We start from the raw sequence: 20,872 nt of genomic DNA, 5'->3' as shown, positions 1-20,872 counted from the left end.
GTATATGTTCTAAAACTTTCAATGAATAAGTTGGTGGGTCAATATCATACTTAACTGATGAATAACAATATCATAGAAGTTGGTTTCAGTACAAAACTATACAATAGACTATCTGCACTCTGTCCATTGTGAGGAATCAAACTTCCGATTTTAAAGTTGGTGGGTCAATATATGTTTCTGGAATTCCAACTTTAAAATCGGAAGTTTGATTCCTCACAATGGACAGAGTGCAGATAGTCTATTGTATAGTTTTGTACTGAAATCAACTTCTATGATATTGTTATTCATCAGTTAAGTATGATAGTTGCCTCTTGAATACATAGTTTTTATTGTTTTGTATGTCTTTTTTAAGTTACCTCTTTCCATAAAATGAGAGTTAACGATTCTATTCAGTTTCTCACCTGCATCAACAACCCAGTTCACATTGCAATGTGCCATGGTCTCTATCTACCGTAATATTCGCAGGATTTGAAAATAACTCAACTATACAACTCAAATTCATTTCTTAATATATATTACTAGAAACAATTAGGTACACTGTAAGTAAACCAATAATTCTTATTTTACTTAAAGAAAATATCGTGAAAACTATATACATGCTACTTGCCACAAATGTAAAATATTCGTACAAGAAAGCCAAATAAAATAAATGGCACACCCTGTTTTTACTTGTTTTGTTTTTGAATTTCGCGCAAAGCTACACGAGGGCTATCTGTGCTATCATCCCTAATTTTGCAGTGTAAGACTAGAGGGAAGGCAGTTAGTCATCACCAACGAATAGTGGGATTGACTGTCACATTATAACGCCCCCACGGCTGAAAGGGCGAACATGTTTGGTGTGACAAGGATTCGAACCCACGACCTTCAAATTACGAGTCGAATGCCTTAACCACCTGGCTATACTAGGCCTTTTTACTTGTTATGGTGCACTCTTTGTGATCCTTTGCCTTTCTGTCATACTTACGAATGTTTCAGTATAAGACCAAAAACAAACATGTTCTTTACAAGCGAAGAATATACCACGTTTTTCTCTCACTTTGGTTTATTTGATCTAGCAACAGCAGTCTTATTTAATATATATACATATCTCGTATTGAAGTTAATTCCTTTATTTTCTTTGGCAGTTGTAGTATTACTTTTATTTAAATCTATGTACATAAATGTACAAGCGCAGAATCCAATACTAACAGTCCTGACATCGTCATTGATCAGTAATCTAATAGTAATAACAACTAAAGCCAATACTTGTCAGTGTTTGCATGTTCTAAACCGTACTTAGCACTTTCACGTACCGTTTATTAAGTACGGACAAATACAACTTAAATGGCATCCTAAAAAATAAAAGTAATCGTGTTGAATCAACAGAAATACCTGTTCTTGTCATAATTTATTATTCAGATCATATTAATTTTTCTTAACCACGAATTAATGCCTGCATACAAGGTCTAATGCTGTGCAACAGAAGCATCAAGGGAAATAGGAACATTACTTTCTGCATCATTTCATAACAACTAACCTTTCCCAGAATGATTTTCACCCTACTTCAACCATTTAGGATGGGAAAACCTAGTACATCAGATCACGTGAACTATAACACAGAAAATGTAACAAAATGACACACGTTCTACTACATATCTTTATTGTCTATATCGTCCATAAGATCATTCACTGGTACTACACGGTACGTCTGCGGACTTAGAATGCTATAAACAGGATATCGATACTCTTGGGAACTGAGCACATATAGCCCATTGTGTAGCTTTGTTTTTAACCACAAACAAACCATACCAATTTTTTCACTTCAAGAAAACTGATATAAGCCTACTAGATCTACAGGTAAAACTTTGTACTACAACACAGTACAACACAACTATGTGCAAATGTACAAGTTACTTAGACAGTGGATGGTGATGACTAGCTGCCTTCCCTCTAGTCTTACTCTGCTAAATTTGGGACGGCTAGCGCAGGTAACCCTCGTGTAGCTTTGCGCGAATTTTAAACAAACGTTTATGTGTGGTTTACTAGTTGATCAACGGTAAGTTTACCGACTTTCAACACTATCATTCAAGGTTCAATTCCCCACAGTGGACACAACAGGTAACGCAATGTGACTGTGCTATAAAACAAAACAACATTTAATTATGTGACACATTTTTATCACAAAGTGTTATTCTGTATGGAATTATAGATCCAATGATTCAAAAATGTACTTATTTTTTGCGAGTTAATTGTTATATTTACAGAATTCTGTGATAAAGTGGATGAGCTAGGAATGGTATGCTAATGTGGAGAACGTGAAAAAGATTATTAAAAGAAACTTGCAGTCACTTAAATGTTGGTCTTAATTTTAAATATCAAAACACGAGTGTTTTAGAAGATCTGTTTACATATACATATCAGTACAGCAATTTGCGAAAGTGCTTACAGATGTTTTTGTAAGTGTTTTCGTGGAGGTGATAAAATTTCATGATCCTGTCTCTTAGGCATATTTCGTATCAGATAACGACAAACTAATGAAATATTATTGTTGTTATTTATGGCATAAACACACCGGCGGACGGGCACAAATGCAAAAGCGTGGCTTAAAGTGTAGCTTAGTGCTACTATCCTTAAAAGCGAATCCCTTGGATTTTAGCATTGTGGAAACATCGCTGCATATGGCTTTTTAAGGAGTGCCATAAGAAAGCAAAAACATATTTGTAGATTTTTTACTTACAATGTACAGTCCTATCACTGCAGCAGAACCATCACTTAAATGGGCAAACTGTATCTAGGGTACAGTGCCACTTACACTATTACCAGGCTTTTCGGCAACTTGAACAAGCTGTACTTAGGGTACGGTGTCACTTAGCTTTTCGGCGGCTTTAATAGCTGCCAACCCTTGTGGCATAGCATTCACCAGTGTTTTCACACTATACGTGTATGACTAGAAAGGGAAAGACAGAACTGAAGCTGAACTAATATGTGGAGCTTTTGTCAACCAATAAAAGAGAATATTTATTTTGTTATGTTGTTTTAACGTTATGAGTTTTTAAACTTTGACCAGAACAAAAATGCTACTACTTAAGTTTGCCTTATTTCTTTGTTACATGCTGCAGCTGCCAAGTCCCACGGTAAGTTTTCGAATTTACAATACCAAAACCAGGAGTTTGATTACCCTTGGTGGAAACTAAAGATAGCCCCATGTGGCTCTGCTATAACAAACACATACACACACATACACGCAACTGCCAAAGACCGCTTTCAGTAGTTTGCTCCCCAGTGGCACTGCGACATGTCCGTGGACTTATAACGCTAGAGATCGGCTTTTGATACCCATGGTTGGTAGAGCCTAGAAAGCCCATTGTATAGTTTTGCGCTTAACTTCAAACAAACAAACAAACAAACAAACAAACAAACAAACAAACAAACAAACAAACAAACAAATAAACAAACAAACAAACAAACAAACAAACAAACAAACAAACAAACAAAATCACTACAGAAGTACGTAGCCAACACAAACAGAACTGAAATTACTTCATGAAATAACATATGCATGTACAGTATACCCTCACCTATTCGCGGTTCCCATTCGCGGGTTGGGCTCTTAACCCTATCGCATCGTATGCGGACTAGCGTCATAACGTCATAAAAACGAATGCTCGGTAAACCGGGTTTTTGTAGGTCATAGAGACTAAAAGCGCTTTTCGAGGGTATGTCTGTATTTACTCTCTCAAGCAGTTTTATCGATTGACGTCTTTATCGAACAATTATTACTGAATTGTACTGTACTGTATTATTATTACCTGAACTGTGCATACTGTATTTATCTGTCTAAGTTTGCCTTTAAATTTGTTCCACTTTCTGTCAATTTTAATACATGTGTTGTACGCATAGAAAATGACTTTACGGTACAGTAATACAGTATGGGTAACTATACTATGTACGTTTCTTTTTGATTAAAATATTGTTGCAGTACAAAATTAAAATGTGTTTACATTATCATTACTACATTAGTGAAATACATGACTGCATGCAATATTACTACATTATTACTGTATTAATGAGTAAGAGTGTCTTTAGAAAGTGTCTGGGAAGCATTTAGTACCGTATATAATCTCATACATAGAAGTTTTAAAACTGCATCCAATATTCGCGGTTTTTCGCTATTCGCGGAGGTTACGTTCTTTAGCCCTCCGCGAATAGCGAGGGAATACTGTATATTGAAGATAATATGTTATAAATTTAGATTTATAAGTATACCTGAAATTATCGACTGTCTGCTAGCTATCATTTCAGGTTCTTTATGTCATTTCCACAACCTAAAATGAAGTGAATAACACAAAATATATTACAAATATTTCAATGTAGAATTCTACCCGACAGCTCGAAAAATAAAGGTCGCAACCCTCTTTCAAACTTTAGGTGTTTTTGAATCTCTGGAAATAATTTTCAGTCATCTCATACAAACTGTTGCTGTTCTAAGCATTATATCTACTAATATCAGGTTTACTAAGTGTTGAAACCTAGTTTAACTTTCTAAATTGTTTTTCTTATCATTAAAACTTTAACCCATATCTATTATGGCCACGAAGATCATGACCATAGAAAAACATGCAATTAAAAAACAATAGCAAATTTAACCAAACAGAAAGCAAGGTTAGCATAAACAAACACATTTTTTTGCAAATAAAGTGAACGCATAAATTAAACATATAAAAGCAACATTAGAATAAGGCTCTGTTTTAGATCTCTGGATTTCGAAATTGAGGAATTGTTATGAAGCCGTGCGATATCACAAAATATTCTCCCCCTTCCCCAATTTCAGCTGTGGGTGCGCTATAAAATTAACACTCAATTCCTTAATATGGATGTTAAGGCAACTGACTGCCTTTCTTTTAGTAAGTAGTTCGAGATTAGAGATAAGAACAAAGAGCTTTAGTAGCTTTGTCATATATCCAAAATACGAATTTAAATATATCTTACAATTTGGTATTCTGAATATGAAAAGTAATTTTTTGCGACACATAGGGCAGATATCCAGATAAGATATTACAGTTTTCAGGCATAGCGACCCATAATTGAGAATTCCTGAAAAGAGGGAAAACAATCATTTAATAACATCTACTGATAACAAAAGAATAGTGGGATTAATTGTCACTGTTATATTGTATTCGTAAGTTAAAATATAAAGATTGTTTAGTGGAATACCGTAGTATGCAGGCCTAACATGCTTTTGCTACTTTCTCATTTCAATGGAAAAAGTTTCCAAAAGTTTCGATTGTTCTTAGTAAATAAGTTTTTATATAATACTTACTAAGAAGGTTGTTAAGTAGATGTAGTTCTAGCTACTATTGTTCTTTGCTATTTCCGTGGAGATAATATGTGGTCTGCCCATAAGGATATAGCTGTAAACCAGCATCTTATAGACGAAGGTCAACAACAGTGTTTTCCAATGGGAGGTCAGGTGATATCGCGAGGTTGCAACCTCTCTTATACTTAATGGGGAATAACCATCACGTAAGCAGCACTAGTCACTATAGGTAAGTCTGCGTTATGACATAACCTATGTAACACGAGATTTAGTCTCTCTCGTACAACATCTCTACTCTGTGAGTGTGAAATATAATCTTAAGTGAGTCGATAAGTTTAAAAATAACTCTTGAGAGTAGAGCTAGCTTAATCAGTTCACAACTTCAATAAAGGCAACTGCCTATCGTATTTAATGTGACGTACATATGGTAATGAATTGTGTTGTGATACAATGCTTTTCATTGTTTATCATATTATGCCAGTCCATTTATTTCATAGCAAAGAGTTTTAGCACAATTCGTTACGTTTTTACAATTCTTCTTGTCAAACCTCCTGTTATATAATAGACCTATCTAATTTATCCTTTTAGGAAGTCAGTTTACCCAGAAATATTGCATATTGAAATCTACAATATACAGCCCTGTATGCTTAACCACCCAGTCATACTTAACCTAAGTTTAAAAATAAACAAGAATCAAAATTACATGAAATAAAAAATAAGTACATTTTAAGCATGGAAATTAAAACCAAAGCAGTGCTTTAAACTTATTTTTAATTAAAAATATAGAATGCATACAATGAAATTAGATACTACTGAAATGTAATTATGTACATAAATTTTAAAAAAAATCATACTCGGGATAAAATTTAAACTGTCATTTAACATAAACTATTAAAAAAAATGGAAGTACTTCTCTAGGGGTAATTCTGATTTATGTTTATATCTTGTTGAGCAGTAATCCAGGTTGTAACAACTAATAGCACCACTTAGGAATACGATACCAGTTAAATACACGGATTGATCATTAATACACATTTGTCTGTAATATTACTAGAATAAACTATTTGGAGAGTGAGTAATTTTCCAGTTCTCTGACGGTCTAGCTATAACTCATTGTGCCATCTGCAGAGCTGAATTTTCCTAGCAGAGACCTATCGTATAAGTTTGTTGTAGATTGTAATTCGAAATAGATCAAAGATATATTTACTGCTGATTCAAATTTAGCTCCTGACCTTGAAGGCATATCTAAATACACCGCTGTCATCCCTAAAATGTAAAATAAATCGGCATTTTGTTGAAGATTAAATTGAGGTTTGCTTATTTTATGGAACTAAAAGAATACGTTTGATTCGAAAAGATGAGACTATTCTTGAATACTTCATTGTCATTTTATTCTAGCGCTTAGAAACCAAATTCAAGGATTTCCTTTTGACTTTTAAGGCTTGTACTATCCCAGCTGCTATGCCACTCACTGAAGTAGTGCCATCTACAGTTAGTTGGTGATTGTTTAGTTCAACTTGATCATTTTAGCTGTTATCGAAGCCTAAACAGTAGTTGAAACATTTGTTGAAATAGTCTATGGCTTCTCTTGCTACTCTTTAAAATGCTGGTGGGCTTAAGTGTTTCCTAGTGTACTCCAAAGTTAACAGTGACAAGGTAGAATCCTCTGTTTTGATAATGACAGCTACTCCTTTAGGTAAGTCAGTTTGGGTACTGTACACTTGTTAACGTGGAAATTTTAATAATTGTGTTTCAGTGGAGCTAACAACAGTGTCACAGTAGTGGGTACATTATAACTTAGTCTTATGTGGGCTAAGTCTACTCACCAGCGCTCAGTCAGGCTGATGACTCGCTTTTCACGTAAGGTCTATCAATTGGACCAACTATATTCATGCCCATATGGAATATCAACTACTGTAAATGGCAGTAAGCTGGGAAAGATAGCTGATGTTTGGCAGATGCTTGAATCTTATCATCACATGTTGCGTCTTGCTTGTTTGCCAATATTTGAATTAAACTCTGGGAATGGAATCTTGAAGACGCCTTTGTTAAACTATATTTGACCAGTTCACGTTGTAACTCTGAGAATGACATTTGCAGTTTGCTTCCAACTCAAAACCTGTTGAAATGGTTGACTTGTGTTAATGGATGTAGTTACTATTTTCCCATATGGACAGGAGGTCAGACTGCTATGAGTTAGGTTCTTACAAACGTGCTATTTTGCACAGAAGTTCCCCTTGTCAAGTTTCTATATGCATCTTCTTTCCTAGTGTTTTTCATTAATCCTTCTGTGTCCAAATATCGTGTTAGATGGAGCTGTAGAATGGCTTAAACTAAAAGATAGAGACATCTAGAGAGCCATTACACTCATACTCAGATCAAATCTTTCTCTTGATGCCAAATTTACTTTTTCTTTATCTCTGTGGTATATTGGCTGGGTAAACTAATTATCATAACATAAGAAGTTTCTGAGATTTTTTTAGTGAGTGTTGAAGGAACATGACAATCAACCATTGGGTGGGATATCATAAACATGATTGTAATAAAAATGATATAAGATAAAACAAGTCATTCTGCAATTTTGAAGAGAAGGCTTAGTTTGTCTTTAAAGTTCTTACTAACTTGATTTGTACAATTTCCTCTGCTACACGAATCAATCATAGTTAGGGAATCTACTTAGTGACAGCTCTATCTTTTCCCACGACTGTCGGACCAGCAGTCGCAGAGTCAAATTTCTTGACACCAATCTTGACGGACCAATGAGAGATAGACCAGAGTTTTAACAACAAGATATTATAATTTTAGGATCAAGTTTACAGGTAGGCAACACAGAGTTTCTGAATAAGTGAATTTAGTGGTAAGAATGTATGGAAGAAGGTAGTTTGTGGTCTTAGATTTCACATCATGAGTATTTTTAATTCGAAAGACTTGAGCAACAGAATTACAAGTTAATGTGTGAACTGGGTTTAATAAGGTCAAGCGTAATTTCCTCAGACATATTCAAATAATCATTTTTCTGCGTTCCTCAAGTTGATTATTCAATACATATTGAACTGTTCATATGTATATGTGTGTGCGTATAATATAGCATCTTCAGCGTGAACTTGAATAACATCTTATTTCAGAAATATTAGTTGTAATTTACAAATTATTAGTTTGGTAGTGAGTGTGTTGTGAGCTGTTGCTATGGCAACGTTCTTCAGGTTAAAGAAAATCAATTGGCTTGCATGTGTGGATATTCCACCAAGTACGTGTTTTGTACAAGTATGAATGACCTGATCTGTTAGTTTATTGAAGTGAGATTTTCTAGTGACACCTGATTGAAATATAGTAAGTTCAGAGTAAGTTTTATTATAATCTTCAAACAAGATGTCTCTGTTATTTTTTGTTACTTTAAAACTGAAATATTCGTTTCGACTTATATGAGATTAAGAATCAAATCTATCCTAAAAAAACCTTTATGGAAAAGTAGATTTCCAGTGCATTTTAGTTTTTTTTAAATGTTTCTCTGTTTGGGTAAAATATAAATTATGAATTAAGAATGGAATGCACCTTCTGTCGAAAACATATTTTCTTGCTTTTTGCAAAAGTTGCAGGAATTTTAACGAAAATTAAACATAAATAGTTTTAAGACGAAGTAAAGATGTAGCTTCGAACAGCAAAAGATAAAAGTTTAGCTACGTTCACAATTGATATTTGATTTTTTTACTTAAAATCATACCGTTTTTTTCTGATCAATATGCTGCCAGAACCTCCTCGAATTAATGTTCAGAATTCCAATGGATGCAATTCAACGAACGTATTGTTTGTAGCAAATCCAAGTGTAAGAGACAACAGTAAATCGAAACTTGTAAAATGTTCTCGTACTCTCGAACCTTGTCCAAATGTTGAAACGCCAGTCAAAGAGCGAGTTTCAATGTTGAATATTGAAAAAGACAACCAAAAAATAAAAAAACGACTGAATTTGAAAGACCTTCAGTCCGAGAATCCTACATCAGAATCTACATTCTCTTCTCTCAGTATAGACTTTAATGGCGAAGAAAAGCGAAGAGAATCGATTTCGTCGGAACCACGCTCCCCACGTTCACCAAGATCACCTACAACTAAGCAACGAGCAGTTTTTAAAAAGTCTTCGTTGTTCATTTCTCAGCAGAGAGAGGGCGATTTAAATTCTGATAAGAACGAAAGAACCCCCATAGAGGGCGGGACTTGTGCATTAGAAGATTTCAAGAAAAATTTTTCAATGAAAGACGAATTTTATACTGACAAGGACCGTGCGGCTAGCGTGGCGTTTGGATCAAAGGACATCAAAGCCAGTTTACAAGACAAAGAGGAACGAGAAATTCGTAAGATGAAACCGGGCGAAAAGAAGTCAATAATCTGTCTAACCCAAGGAGAACATGAAATTCGACAAGGAAATGCAAAAAGTGCCGTTCAATTTTTTAACAAGGTAATAATTTGGTACTGTATTTTTTTATATTTTCGTGTGATTACTTAGGAATTTTTCGGGAATATTTTGTGAGAAATACTATATGGTATATTACTAATTTATAAGTGGTTAGTAACTGCTTTGTTATTTCAAATGCACAAATATTGCAGTGGGAGATAGCTTAAGAGATATTGGCCATAATTACCAGCTATTATATTTTTATTTCGAAAAAAGTAATTATATTCCTAGTTAGCATCTATTAACTTCAAAGACACTGTGGTTTTTATGTACTGAAATCTAAAGAGGTGTGAGATCAGGTGGAAAACGAAACATCAAGTGACTGACATTTTTGTTCGAGAGTCGAAGCAGGTGACATTTCTTCTGTGGCTCTTGAGAACTGATAAATTTTGTTCTTATATAATTAGAAAAAAGAACATATTTTTCTTCATTCAGGCGTACTCAAGAATATTTTTTTTAAAAACTTATGCAAATGTATTGAGCTCAGTGTAATCCCTTGAAAATAGAATGTAAGTAACAAATGTGATATATCTCTCTGATGGATCAGTGGTAAGTTTACGAGCTTATGTTGCTGAAATTCTGAGTTTTGTCCAAGACTTAACTAAGCTTTAGGACTGCCTACCCTTTGAGTTTGTACAAGTTAGTAGTAGCTGGAAGCTAATCTCCCCATATGTAATAAGAATGATTACTGACGCAAGTAACCTAGGATAGTGGGACATCATGATAGGATTTTCATCTGACTTAAATAAATACTCTTGCGTCTTCGTTGAATGGAAAAACTATCTAATTGCTTTATCAGCCAATGAAGTTAACTTATAATTATATAAACCAGACAACAATGTAGCAAGATCCAAACACGTTTTGTATATGTGTGTATGTATAAGAAATCAAGATTTTTGTTCTTTGTTTTACACTTGCGTTTGCATTTTTCGGCTCCTATCAGTACTTATACAAGCAAATACTTTCGATCCTTGTTCATTGCCAAGTTTGTTGACTCTAATTTTACCTGAATGCCACATATTGTGAGACTCTCTAAATATATAAACTACTTGTATTGATAATTACAAATATCTCAGTAAATAGAACAATTTAAGTATTCGTTTGAGCAAAGAAACGTTATTTATGTAATTTGATAAAAACAACAACAGAACCTGCCTCCTTTATATATCATTAAAAATTTATTTTTTTCCGTCGGAAAGTTTGTATTGAGATGAAAATGAATTGCACTATTGTTTAATTGTTATTGGATAAAAGCTTGAAAAGTAAAATATATTATTTCTTATATCATACACTCATGCGATTATTTCTAAACAATAATTGAGGTTGATATGAAGTATTTCTGTAGTTATGAAACAGGAAATATTATAATTTAATTTTATTCTCACAAACACTTAATGAAATGAAAAGAGAAAAACAAAACACTTAAATAGTCGCTGGATTCTCTGTTTATAGAGACACATTTAAAGAATTCTTAGCTCAAGGCATGAAAACTAATTGAATTATAATAGAATGGAAGTTTTTGAATAATTATAAATATAAAGTTATAAAGATATTTTTAATTATTTTGTATTATAAACACACCAATGTTCTCTATCGAATTAAGATAACGACAGGATCCGTGCTAGGAACCACTGGAAAATGAATTGCTCTACTGAAGTATGAATTATATAATAACAAGTCTGTGGCATAATAATATATTGATTTCGAGTGCCTTTAAATTATATATTTTTTAGGTAAATCTTTATTTGTATAACGAAAGGGGCATGATATTTGAGTGAATAAGAGTAAATGTAGATTAACACATAAAAACGAGACGTTTCTTTCACGTTTAAATATTTATTTCTTGCAAGATTTCGGTTACAATTTCAGCAGTAGTCTTTTAAATTTGGTGCACCTTTATTAAAAATGAAGGTAATGACACGTTAATACTTATGAACGAAATATCTTATAACTGCAAGGTATTTGGAATTTTTAACCTGAATGTTGTTTTTTCCTCTCATTATTCGATCTTTCATTTAGCTCTCCGCGTAAAAAGAAAAAAAAAAGAAGAGAAGAAGGCATGTCTCGTTATATTATTACTTTTCATCAGGATTTAATCCCTGAATAATCATCTTAAAATTGTAATTGTTCGTTGAATGAATCTATATACAAGCTGTGGAGTAACTTTTACATAAAAAGAAGTTTTTTGAAGGCATCTCAGAATTTTGTTCATTTTAATGTAAAAAACACTCATGAAAAACATTTTGGCGAAACAAAATGAACATTAGGGGTTGCTACCAGCTATTAACTTTTGTTTCTCTGCCATTTTAACCACTTCAACAATTCAGTGTTAGGGTTACAGAAACACAAATGATGAAACACAAACAAACTTTATTTCTAAAATTCTTAAAAACCTAAATCGATGTATCTTACAAAGTGTTCAGTTTGATCACTTCACTAACATATCTTTCTGTCCGTCTGGATATTTTTTTTGGAATTTCTTAACTTATAGAATGTATTTTTGTTAACCTGAAGATGACCTAAGAAGGTCGAAACGTTGTTTTGTACTTTATTTTAATTAAAGTCTTAATATCTATACCAGGTGTCTTGAGAATACATTGCAGAAGGTATTGTTTTTTTGTTCCTCATTATTTGTTAAAATCTTGTTACATTCTTCTATTAGTGCTATTCCTCGTTCATTAGTATCATTCACGACGTTCATAAAATGAACAGTGCGTTTAACACTAACAGAATTATGTTTCCTCTCTTTAGGTCACTCTTTTGCATCTTTTTCTAAATATAGTGTAGATAACTTAGTAACTGGTAGTCGCCAGAGCACAGATATCCCTTTGTGTTTCTTTGTGCTTAACTACAAACAAACAATTAGAGTGTAAGAGTGTACTCATTATTCAAACATTTGGACGTTAAACTGTAAGTTTGTTTTTTATACAAGGGTGATCAGGTAAAAGTAACTAAATAGTTACATTTATAACATAAGTGTAATTTCTCGTGTCTTACTCCGAAATAAACGTTAATTAAATTGGTTTCTTTTGTTTTCTAATATTTTCACTATTATCTACCGTGTACTACCAACTTGTCCAATCATACAGTACCAGCTGTATAGTGGTTTCTGCACCGCCCTGTATAATCTTCACTTCTTACATAACTGCGTTATTCTGTTGAATGAATATGGTTTGGGGCAAAAGTACATAGTTGTACAAAAAGGCTGTTCGTTAGTCATTTAACAGGTAGGACTAACATTTTAAACACTGTATATTTAATCTTCAAAAACTGTATAGTATACATTTTTATGAATTGATTTATAGCGACAGAGGGTTAATCACATTTTATAAGGACGGCTTGCATTCAGCACAAGTATTTGCTCCAAGGCAATTTCTGAACATTCATTATTGCAATGCCGCCATAGATAGATTTGTGTCTAAATAGATATGTCATAGCCTTCTTCGAAATTTTGTACATTTTAGTTCTAACTTGTTTCAACGAACATTACTCATTTAATTATGATGAAGCTGGACAAATATTTGAAGCTGGTGAAGGTTCACAGGTTTCCAGCCATTTTCATAAGAATTACAGCAATTCCATTCGACCACTTAGCTATCAAGACCTTAGATGTAGCTCTAATGGAGTTTTGTGACTTAGAATTGCTAAAGTGTGTTCCTTGAAATTGATGTCTACGTATGGTAAAATTTATAAAGATGACCTGGCCATCTTGTGCAGAGGCTTGCTATAGTGGATATTCTGATGTCAGATAATAGAACGATATCATGTTTAGTCAGCCTGTAGATCAAAGGGCAGCGAGGGACCTATAACATTGCAATTATAGTGCGATTAACCCTCACTGATAATTTTCAAATATCGAACATAAACTAATATTTGTCTCATTTAACTTATTCTAATACCGTATGAGAACACTTGAAACTGTTTTATTCATCGAAAGTATGAAATGGTTTATAAATAACTAATGTCTATTGAAACCTTCCTTTTCCTCTTTCCTTTAGATATTATCAAGGTCGAATAATTTAGCTCATTTCATACTAATTTATTTTTTTCCGTCGGAAGGTTTGTATTGAGATTTATAACAGGAAGTGTTCTCATTTTAACTGGGAATGACGAACATAATACGATCGGACTATTCCAGTCGTTGTAATGGATTAGGGTGTGTACACACTTGAGACAGAGGGGAACAATAAAAAAATAAGAACGCAAAAACAGTATGGATAACATATGCTATATCCTTCCATATGAAGAAACATTCCATATTTCAGAAGCAGTATCATGATATCACAATAATATAAAAAAATATTTTTATCGCGGTAAAAATATAGAAACGACGAAACAAAGCAAAAAACAACTGAGTATTTTATTTAATATACCACAGTCATCGAATACAAATTAAATGATAAAAGGAAATATTCATCTTTGTAAATGCAGGGAAGAATCTATATGAATATTAGCCATTTCGGTACTGCATATTGAAAATATGTATATATATAAAAAAATAAATATGTGTTGAAGTGAGTCCGCCCAACTTGCGTGATGTTAACAATGTTTCTACTGAACAGAAATAATGGTCTGCCCCAGTTATCGTAGTTAAAGGTAGTTTCGTACGAACTGCACGAAATCCCCTTATCACAGTATCACTTCGTCTTGAACTTTATTTTTGTACACATTGTGTTTATAGGAATAATGTCATCATTAATAACATGGACTTAAGAAGGTAAAACAGTTTGTTTAAAAAGGAAATACCTATAGAAACTTGACTGATGGTAAGTCAATAAAAGGTATTCTTAATGTTTTTATATGATGAGCATACCAAATAAACCTGGGCTTTGTATATCAATTTGTTGAAATTGTTTCCAGCAGCAGACAAACTCATACACTTGACTGAAAAATTAAGGTAGGTTATGTTATAGGGAACTAGGGGTAGTTTTTTCTAAAGGGTGGGTACCAAGAAATTCACAGTTTATAAGATTATAACATTTTTCAGTTGCGTCGTCAAAGGATCATTGATTATACTCACAATACTACGTTTAAATGCAACATAGGAAATAACATATAGTTCAAACTTTATCTTTTGGTAAAAACAATTCATTTAAGCGATTATTAAGCTATATAAATAAGTTTGAATACGTAGAATATATATCATATTACTTTAAAATAATATCATTATTTGGATTTGTTAAATAAAACCATTAGGATACATTTTAAAGGTAATATCTTAGAAGATTTTCAATTTTTCAAAAGACAGTTCTTGAGAAAATACGTTATTCATAATACATAATATAAAATAAACATTCAATAGTAGCTTGGTTTTATAAATAACACAAATGAATAACTTTATGTTTCAATAGGATGAAATTTAGTGCATATTGTTGTATGTGAATTAGACCACCTATAATATTTTCTTGGCTTTATAATATCGACACAATAATTATATAAATGTTTAATTATATGTTTTACATAGCCAGTTGGTTAGAAATTATTGGGGAGGCACGTGTTCCCCTATCTCCCATTCCCAGCTTCTATGCCCTTGTGTAACTGATAATTAAATATAACATTATGCAATGGATTTGGGTTGTTTTGAATTTCGTGCAGAGCTACACGAGGGCTATCTCGCTAGCCGTCCCTAATTTGCAGTGTAAGACTAGAGGGAAGGCAACTAGTCATCACCACCCACCGCCAACTCTTGGGCTACTCTTTTACCAACGAATAGTCGTATTGACCGTAACGTTATAACGCCCCCCCGGATGAAAAAGCGAGCATGTTTAGTCTGAGAGGGTTTGAACCCTTGACCCTCGGATTACAAGTCGAGTTCCTTAACCACTTGGTCATGTCGGGCTTTATGCAATGGAAGCCAGCTTTCAAGTTTTGCCTAATGATAAAAAATTAGATAATTTGTTGGCAGTATCTAAGTATTGCTAAATTTTAAGGTGTTGTTTCTTGTATTTAAATTAAAAGAGTGCATTTGGCTTAAAATAGTCGCATTTCCATATAAACATGTTTTTACATGGTTTAATAACGTACTTCTATGGAAGTAAATATCCTTCTTACTTCTTGTTCTTGACTTGTGATTCTGAGAATCATTAACTTTCTTAGACGTGTCTGAGCGCTTGAATAGACACAATTCCATTTATAGACAAAACAACTGCTAAAAGAAGGTGGAATCCTGACGCCTTCTCTCTGACCTCCCCCTCTCGCTGAAAATCGAGTTTTTAATACCCACAGTGGGTAGAGCACAGGTTAACTATCACGTAGCTTTGTGCTAAACAGTAAACAAACAAAAGAGAGATTCCACTCTAGTCAGTGTCACAAGTTGTTTGGTTGAGTTACATGACTTCAGTGGTGTTCCGTTACTTATTGAAGACCCTAATGGCTAAGTGCTAAAACCATAATGACAGTAAAGTGCATTGCTAACAAACAAGCCATACACTGGGCTATCTGTGCCGTGCCTATCACGAGTATTGAAACTCTGTATTTAGCAACAAACAGACAGTGCTTATTTAAAAACGTCCACTGCTTAATTAAAAAAATCTGAGGTTTACTAAGCTGCTTATGAACCGTCTGTTGACTGTTTTTGTAACCCCAAAGTATGATATACGTAAGGTTTAACTTTTACATCTGTACTTTACGATTTCTCAAAAACTAAAAGGATCAGAATCAGTGATATGATTGTAACTAGAGTTATAAACATAAGCATTCTTTTTATTGGTTTTACATTGTAAAAGTATATTGCTAGATATTTATTTTAGTTTAAACACATTAATAAGTAATTGGAACTCTGAGAAGTTTTAGTGGTCTAAGTGAAACCCTATAGTATAGTATGAATTCACCCAGGATACGACAACTTTATTTCCGATTTTTTTATATTTGAAGACATGTAACTACATGAAATTGTCACTTTACTGTGGCCCGGCATGGCCTAGCGCGTAAGGCGCGCGACTCCTAATCCGAGGGTCGCGGGATCGCGCCCGCGTCGCGCTAAACGTGCTCGCCCTCCCAGCCGTGGGGGCGTTATAATGTGACGGTCAATCCCACTATTCGTTGGTAAAAGAGTAGCCCAAGAGTTGGCGGTGGGTGGTGATGACTAGCTGCCTTCCCTCTAGTCTTACACTGCTAAATTAGGGACGGCTAGCACAGATAGCCCTCGAGTAGCTTTGTGCGAAATTCCAAAACAAACACTTTACTGTATGTCATATTTTTATAAGTATGTTTGATAACACACCTATTAGAATGTTCCAAACGTAAACAGGTATCACGAAAATATCATCTTTACATTTGACGGATGTCCAAACGAGATAAGAATAATATTACATCAATTATAAACTCAGTATATATATGTGTGTGCTATTATTTTCAGGCCCTAGACCTCCATCCCACTAACAAGGACTGTTTGATAGCACGTTCCAAATGTTACTTACAACTAGGAAACAGTGAAGCTGCTCTCCGAGATGCTGAGACAGCACTTGGTGAAGATAAGGACTGTGTTCGAGTAAGACCACTAGTTTAGTACGATCAATTTTTTATTTTATATTTTGCGGTGCATAAACAATCATCGAGCTATATATATACTTTATAGCTTTAAGGGGATGGGCCTATAGTAAGAGCGGCTTCTCAATAAACCACATATCAGTATTCGTATTTTTTCACTATTTTCAGATCTGATAGTTTTGTAAGCCTTGTTCGTTTACTATCCTCTATGGTAATTTGAAACACGAAACTACGTTTCAAGATTTACTCTGATAAAAATGAAAAATTAAATTCGGTTTTGTATTATACATATATTTGTTCACTGAGATTTGGCAGTTTGCCATTCACACACACACGCACACAAAAGAACAAAACGGCAAAATTTGTGCTTTGTTAATTTTAGATTTATCGTTGAACTAGATAAATAAAAAAAAGTATTTTATTTTTCTCAATATTCAACTTTAAACATGCATTTATTTTCATTCAGCTTAAAATTAAATTAAACTTTAAAGCTACAAATGAATCACGTGAGTTTTATAAAGGAAACGTAGAACTTAAATTTAAAGTTCGGTAGCTACAAATACAGTTAATACAACTAACATAATGGATACTTAAGAGTTATTGTATGTTGTCAGAAAGAAAATTATTATAATTAAGTGATACACCTAGCACTGTGGAAACTTGGGCGTTTATATACAGACAGAAAGGGAATGATAAGAACAAAACTAATATTGATCGAACGTGACCAGCTGTGAATTCGAGAGTTCATGGTTTACGACCTGACGCTATTCGGTCAAAGAAGAGTAGCCTAAGATTTGGCGGTGGGTGTTGTCCGTTAGCTGTATTACGTATAGACTATCAGTTCGAAAATAAGCACGGCTATCACAGATGGTCTTTATATAATTTTGAGAGAAATTCTGAAACGAACGTGTTAAAATTATCCTCAACACCAGCTCCGTGCTGTCATTCATCACATGTACAGAAATACAGAATTGGTTCAAATTTGAACAGCTGATGTTGTACTAGAAAAAGTAGAATGTATAAGCGTTAAAGATTTCAAGATTTCTTTTCATTAACGGTTGTTTGGTTCATTACACTGAATTCGTTTATTTTAGTTTAATCCACTGTGGAATAGTTAATTAATTAATTAATATATCGGATGTTGAATTTATTTTCCTCTTTGAAATACTTTTTAGTTTTTAATATTTCAGTTATAGAGTAACCGAACTGATCATTTAATTGTAAAATTTCGAAATTATTAAAATTACGATAGATTATTAAGTGTTATAATAAATTGTATTTCCTGAATAATGATAAAATTATATAAAAAGTAATTTGTTGTTATTGTGTTTATGTAGGCGCTTTATCAAAAAGCTGAAGCTTTGTTTACAATGGGAAATTTTGAATACGCATTGGTGTTTTATCACCGAGGGCACAAACTACGGCCTGAAATAGAGGAGTTCAAACTTGGCATTCAAAAATCTCAAAAAGCCATAGACAATTCCATCGGAAGTAGGTTCAAGTATGGGCAAATATAAAAGAATAAAGTAGAATCTATGTTTTTTCTGTTCCTTGTTGGTTCTGTGTTAAGCTTTAGGGCTTACGAGCCCTAAATATAATAATATTTAATACTATTAATATTAATAGTATAATACTAAAATTCAGGAAATTGTACTTTTGGTGGGCAAAGCACAAAAAACCTATTACAACGTTTATTCTGGTGGCGATGATTGAATGAAATCTGTGTTAAGCTTTAGGGCTTACGAGCCCTAAATATAATAATATTTAATACTATTAATATTAATAGTATAATACTAAAATTCAGGAAATTGTACTTTTGGTGGGCAAAGCACAAAAAACCTATTACAACGTTTATTCTGGTGGCGATGATTGAATGAAATTTGTGGTGGAATTTTGAACTAGGGATGAAGAATACAAAATAAGTTATATATTACAATAAAAATAACCGTATAAGATAAAGTCGAATTTCTTTCAGTGTATAAATATTGGAATTTGTCATTGTTTTAAATTTTTTCAAATTATTTATGTGTTTTTGTCAAGCGTAAAGTTACAGAATGAGCTCTCTGTGTTCACCAGAGATATCGAATCTAGTTTTAAGCGTTACAAGCATTCAGATTTGCAGTTGAGTCACTAGAGGGCTTCCCAGATGAAAGTTAATTATTTCAGTTTCAAGAAACAATCTTATCTATTTTTATTTTAACTTTTCTCAAGTGAAAATACTTGCTGCTAAACGTAATTAATCATATGGTTTGTCCCCAGTGGCTCAGCGGTATGTCTTTGGACTTACAAAGTTAAAAACCGGGTTTCGATACCCGTGGTGGGCAGAGCACAGATAGCCCATTGTGTAGCTTTGTGCTTAATTCAAAAAACAACAAAACATCATATGGTTTAAGGACTTGGTGCTCTTGTTTCCGTTACATTATAGGAATCGCATCCTTTACGATATTAATGGAGAATTTCTGAGAATGAGTTCATTAAAACTATAATATTCTTGTTAAGAAAAACAATTTGTGTCAAAACGTTTTACTGGTATACCAGTGGTTATTAAATACATTGCTGGCAATCTTAAGGCCAATAAACATAAAGAAAAAAATATGCATCTTGCGTTGTTATACTCAACCACTTATTTAAGTAGAGCTTCGAAAGATGAAAATAAGAAAAAGGAAAATAAAAGTAAAAAACGTTTTCAGCACTCAATAGGGAAAATAAAAATAAAAAACGTTTTCAGCACTCAATAGGGAAAATAAAAATTAAAAACGTTTTCAGCACTCAATAGGGAAAATATGAACAATATGAAATTAGACTAAATCCTAACTTGTCAAAAGATTAAGACCATTTCAAAAAGAAGTCTTAAACAGGGTAGGAAATGTCCAACAACAGGTCTCAGTAGTGAGTTGCACAGCCGTCATTGCGAATAACTTCAAACATTCGCTTTGGCATGGTCGATATAAGCATTTGCAGAAAGCTTGCTGAAATGCTTTTCAAGTGATGAAGATGGCTTCACGAAGATCTTGCACTGTTTGGAATTTACGTCCATTTCTATAGACTTCTCTTGCCATCCATCCAGAAAACATTTTCAATGGGGTTCAGTTCGGAGGAACACGCTGAATGGTCCAAAAGAATCACGTTATTTGCCATGACAAAGTCCTTTGTACTGCGGGCATTGTGGATTGCAACGTTATCCTGCTGAAAGATCCAGTCATTTCTACACAAGCGATAGCCTTCAGTCAATAAGGACGCTCTCTCCAACATGCCAATGTAGCCAGCTGCTGTTTGACGCCCCTGTATAACCTGAAGCTCCATTGTTCCATGGAAGGAGAAAGCACTTTAGATCATGATGGAACCTCCTCCACTATGTCGTGTAGAAAATGTCTCCGGTGGGATATCCTTATCATGCCAGTAACGATGGAAGCCATCTGGACCATCCAGGTTAATTTGTTTCTCATCAGAGAACAAAACCTTCGTCCACTTTTCTACGTCCCATGTTTGGTGCTTTTCAGCAAAGTTTAACCGAGCTGTTTAGTGATGTGGAAGGAGGCGTGGCCTTTGGAGACGTTTACGGTTTTTAAAGCATTTCTCTTGTAGATGCCGTTTTATTCTTCTTGAGCTGCATTCTGTGTCGGTAAAGGCCTTAATCTGGT

General features: G+C 33.7%; 1 protein-coding gene across 3 annotated transcripts in view; it reads left to right on the top strand.

Annotated features, from left to right (window-relative positions):
• The first annotated feature begins 8,905 nt into the window (after positions 1–8,905).
• LOC143258677 (outer dynein arm-docking complex subunit 4-like) overlaps positions 8,906–20,872 on the top strand; it is a 32,863-nt gene continuing 20,896 nt past the window's right edge. For all 3 annotated transcript variants that reach the window (XM_076518064.1, XM_076518063.1, XM_076518062.1), the window contains exons 1-3: positions 8,906–9,746; positions 17,101–17,232; positions 18,569–18,722. In XM_076518064.1, the coding sequence (XP_076374179.1) occupies positions 9,036–9,746; positions 17,101–17,232; positions 18,569–18,722 (997 nt within the window). In that variant the 5' untranslated portion in view covers positions 8,906–9,035. The remainder of the gene's footprint in view (positions 9,747–17,100; positions 17,233–18,568; positions 18,723–20,872) is intronic.

The sequence above is a fragment of the Tachypleus tridentatus genome, chromosome 8, assembly GCF_004210375.1.
Source record: "Tachypleus tridentatus isolate NWPU-2018 chromosome 8, ASM421037v1, whole genome shotgun sequence".
NCBI classification, from domain to species: Eukaryota; Metazoa; Arthropoda; class Merostomata; order Xiphosura; family Limulidae; genus Tachypleus; species Tachypleus tridentatus.
Note: the sequence above shows the minus strand (reverse complement) of the source record. Positions and strands in the feature narration are given on the sequence as shown.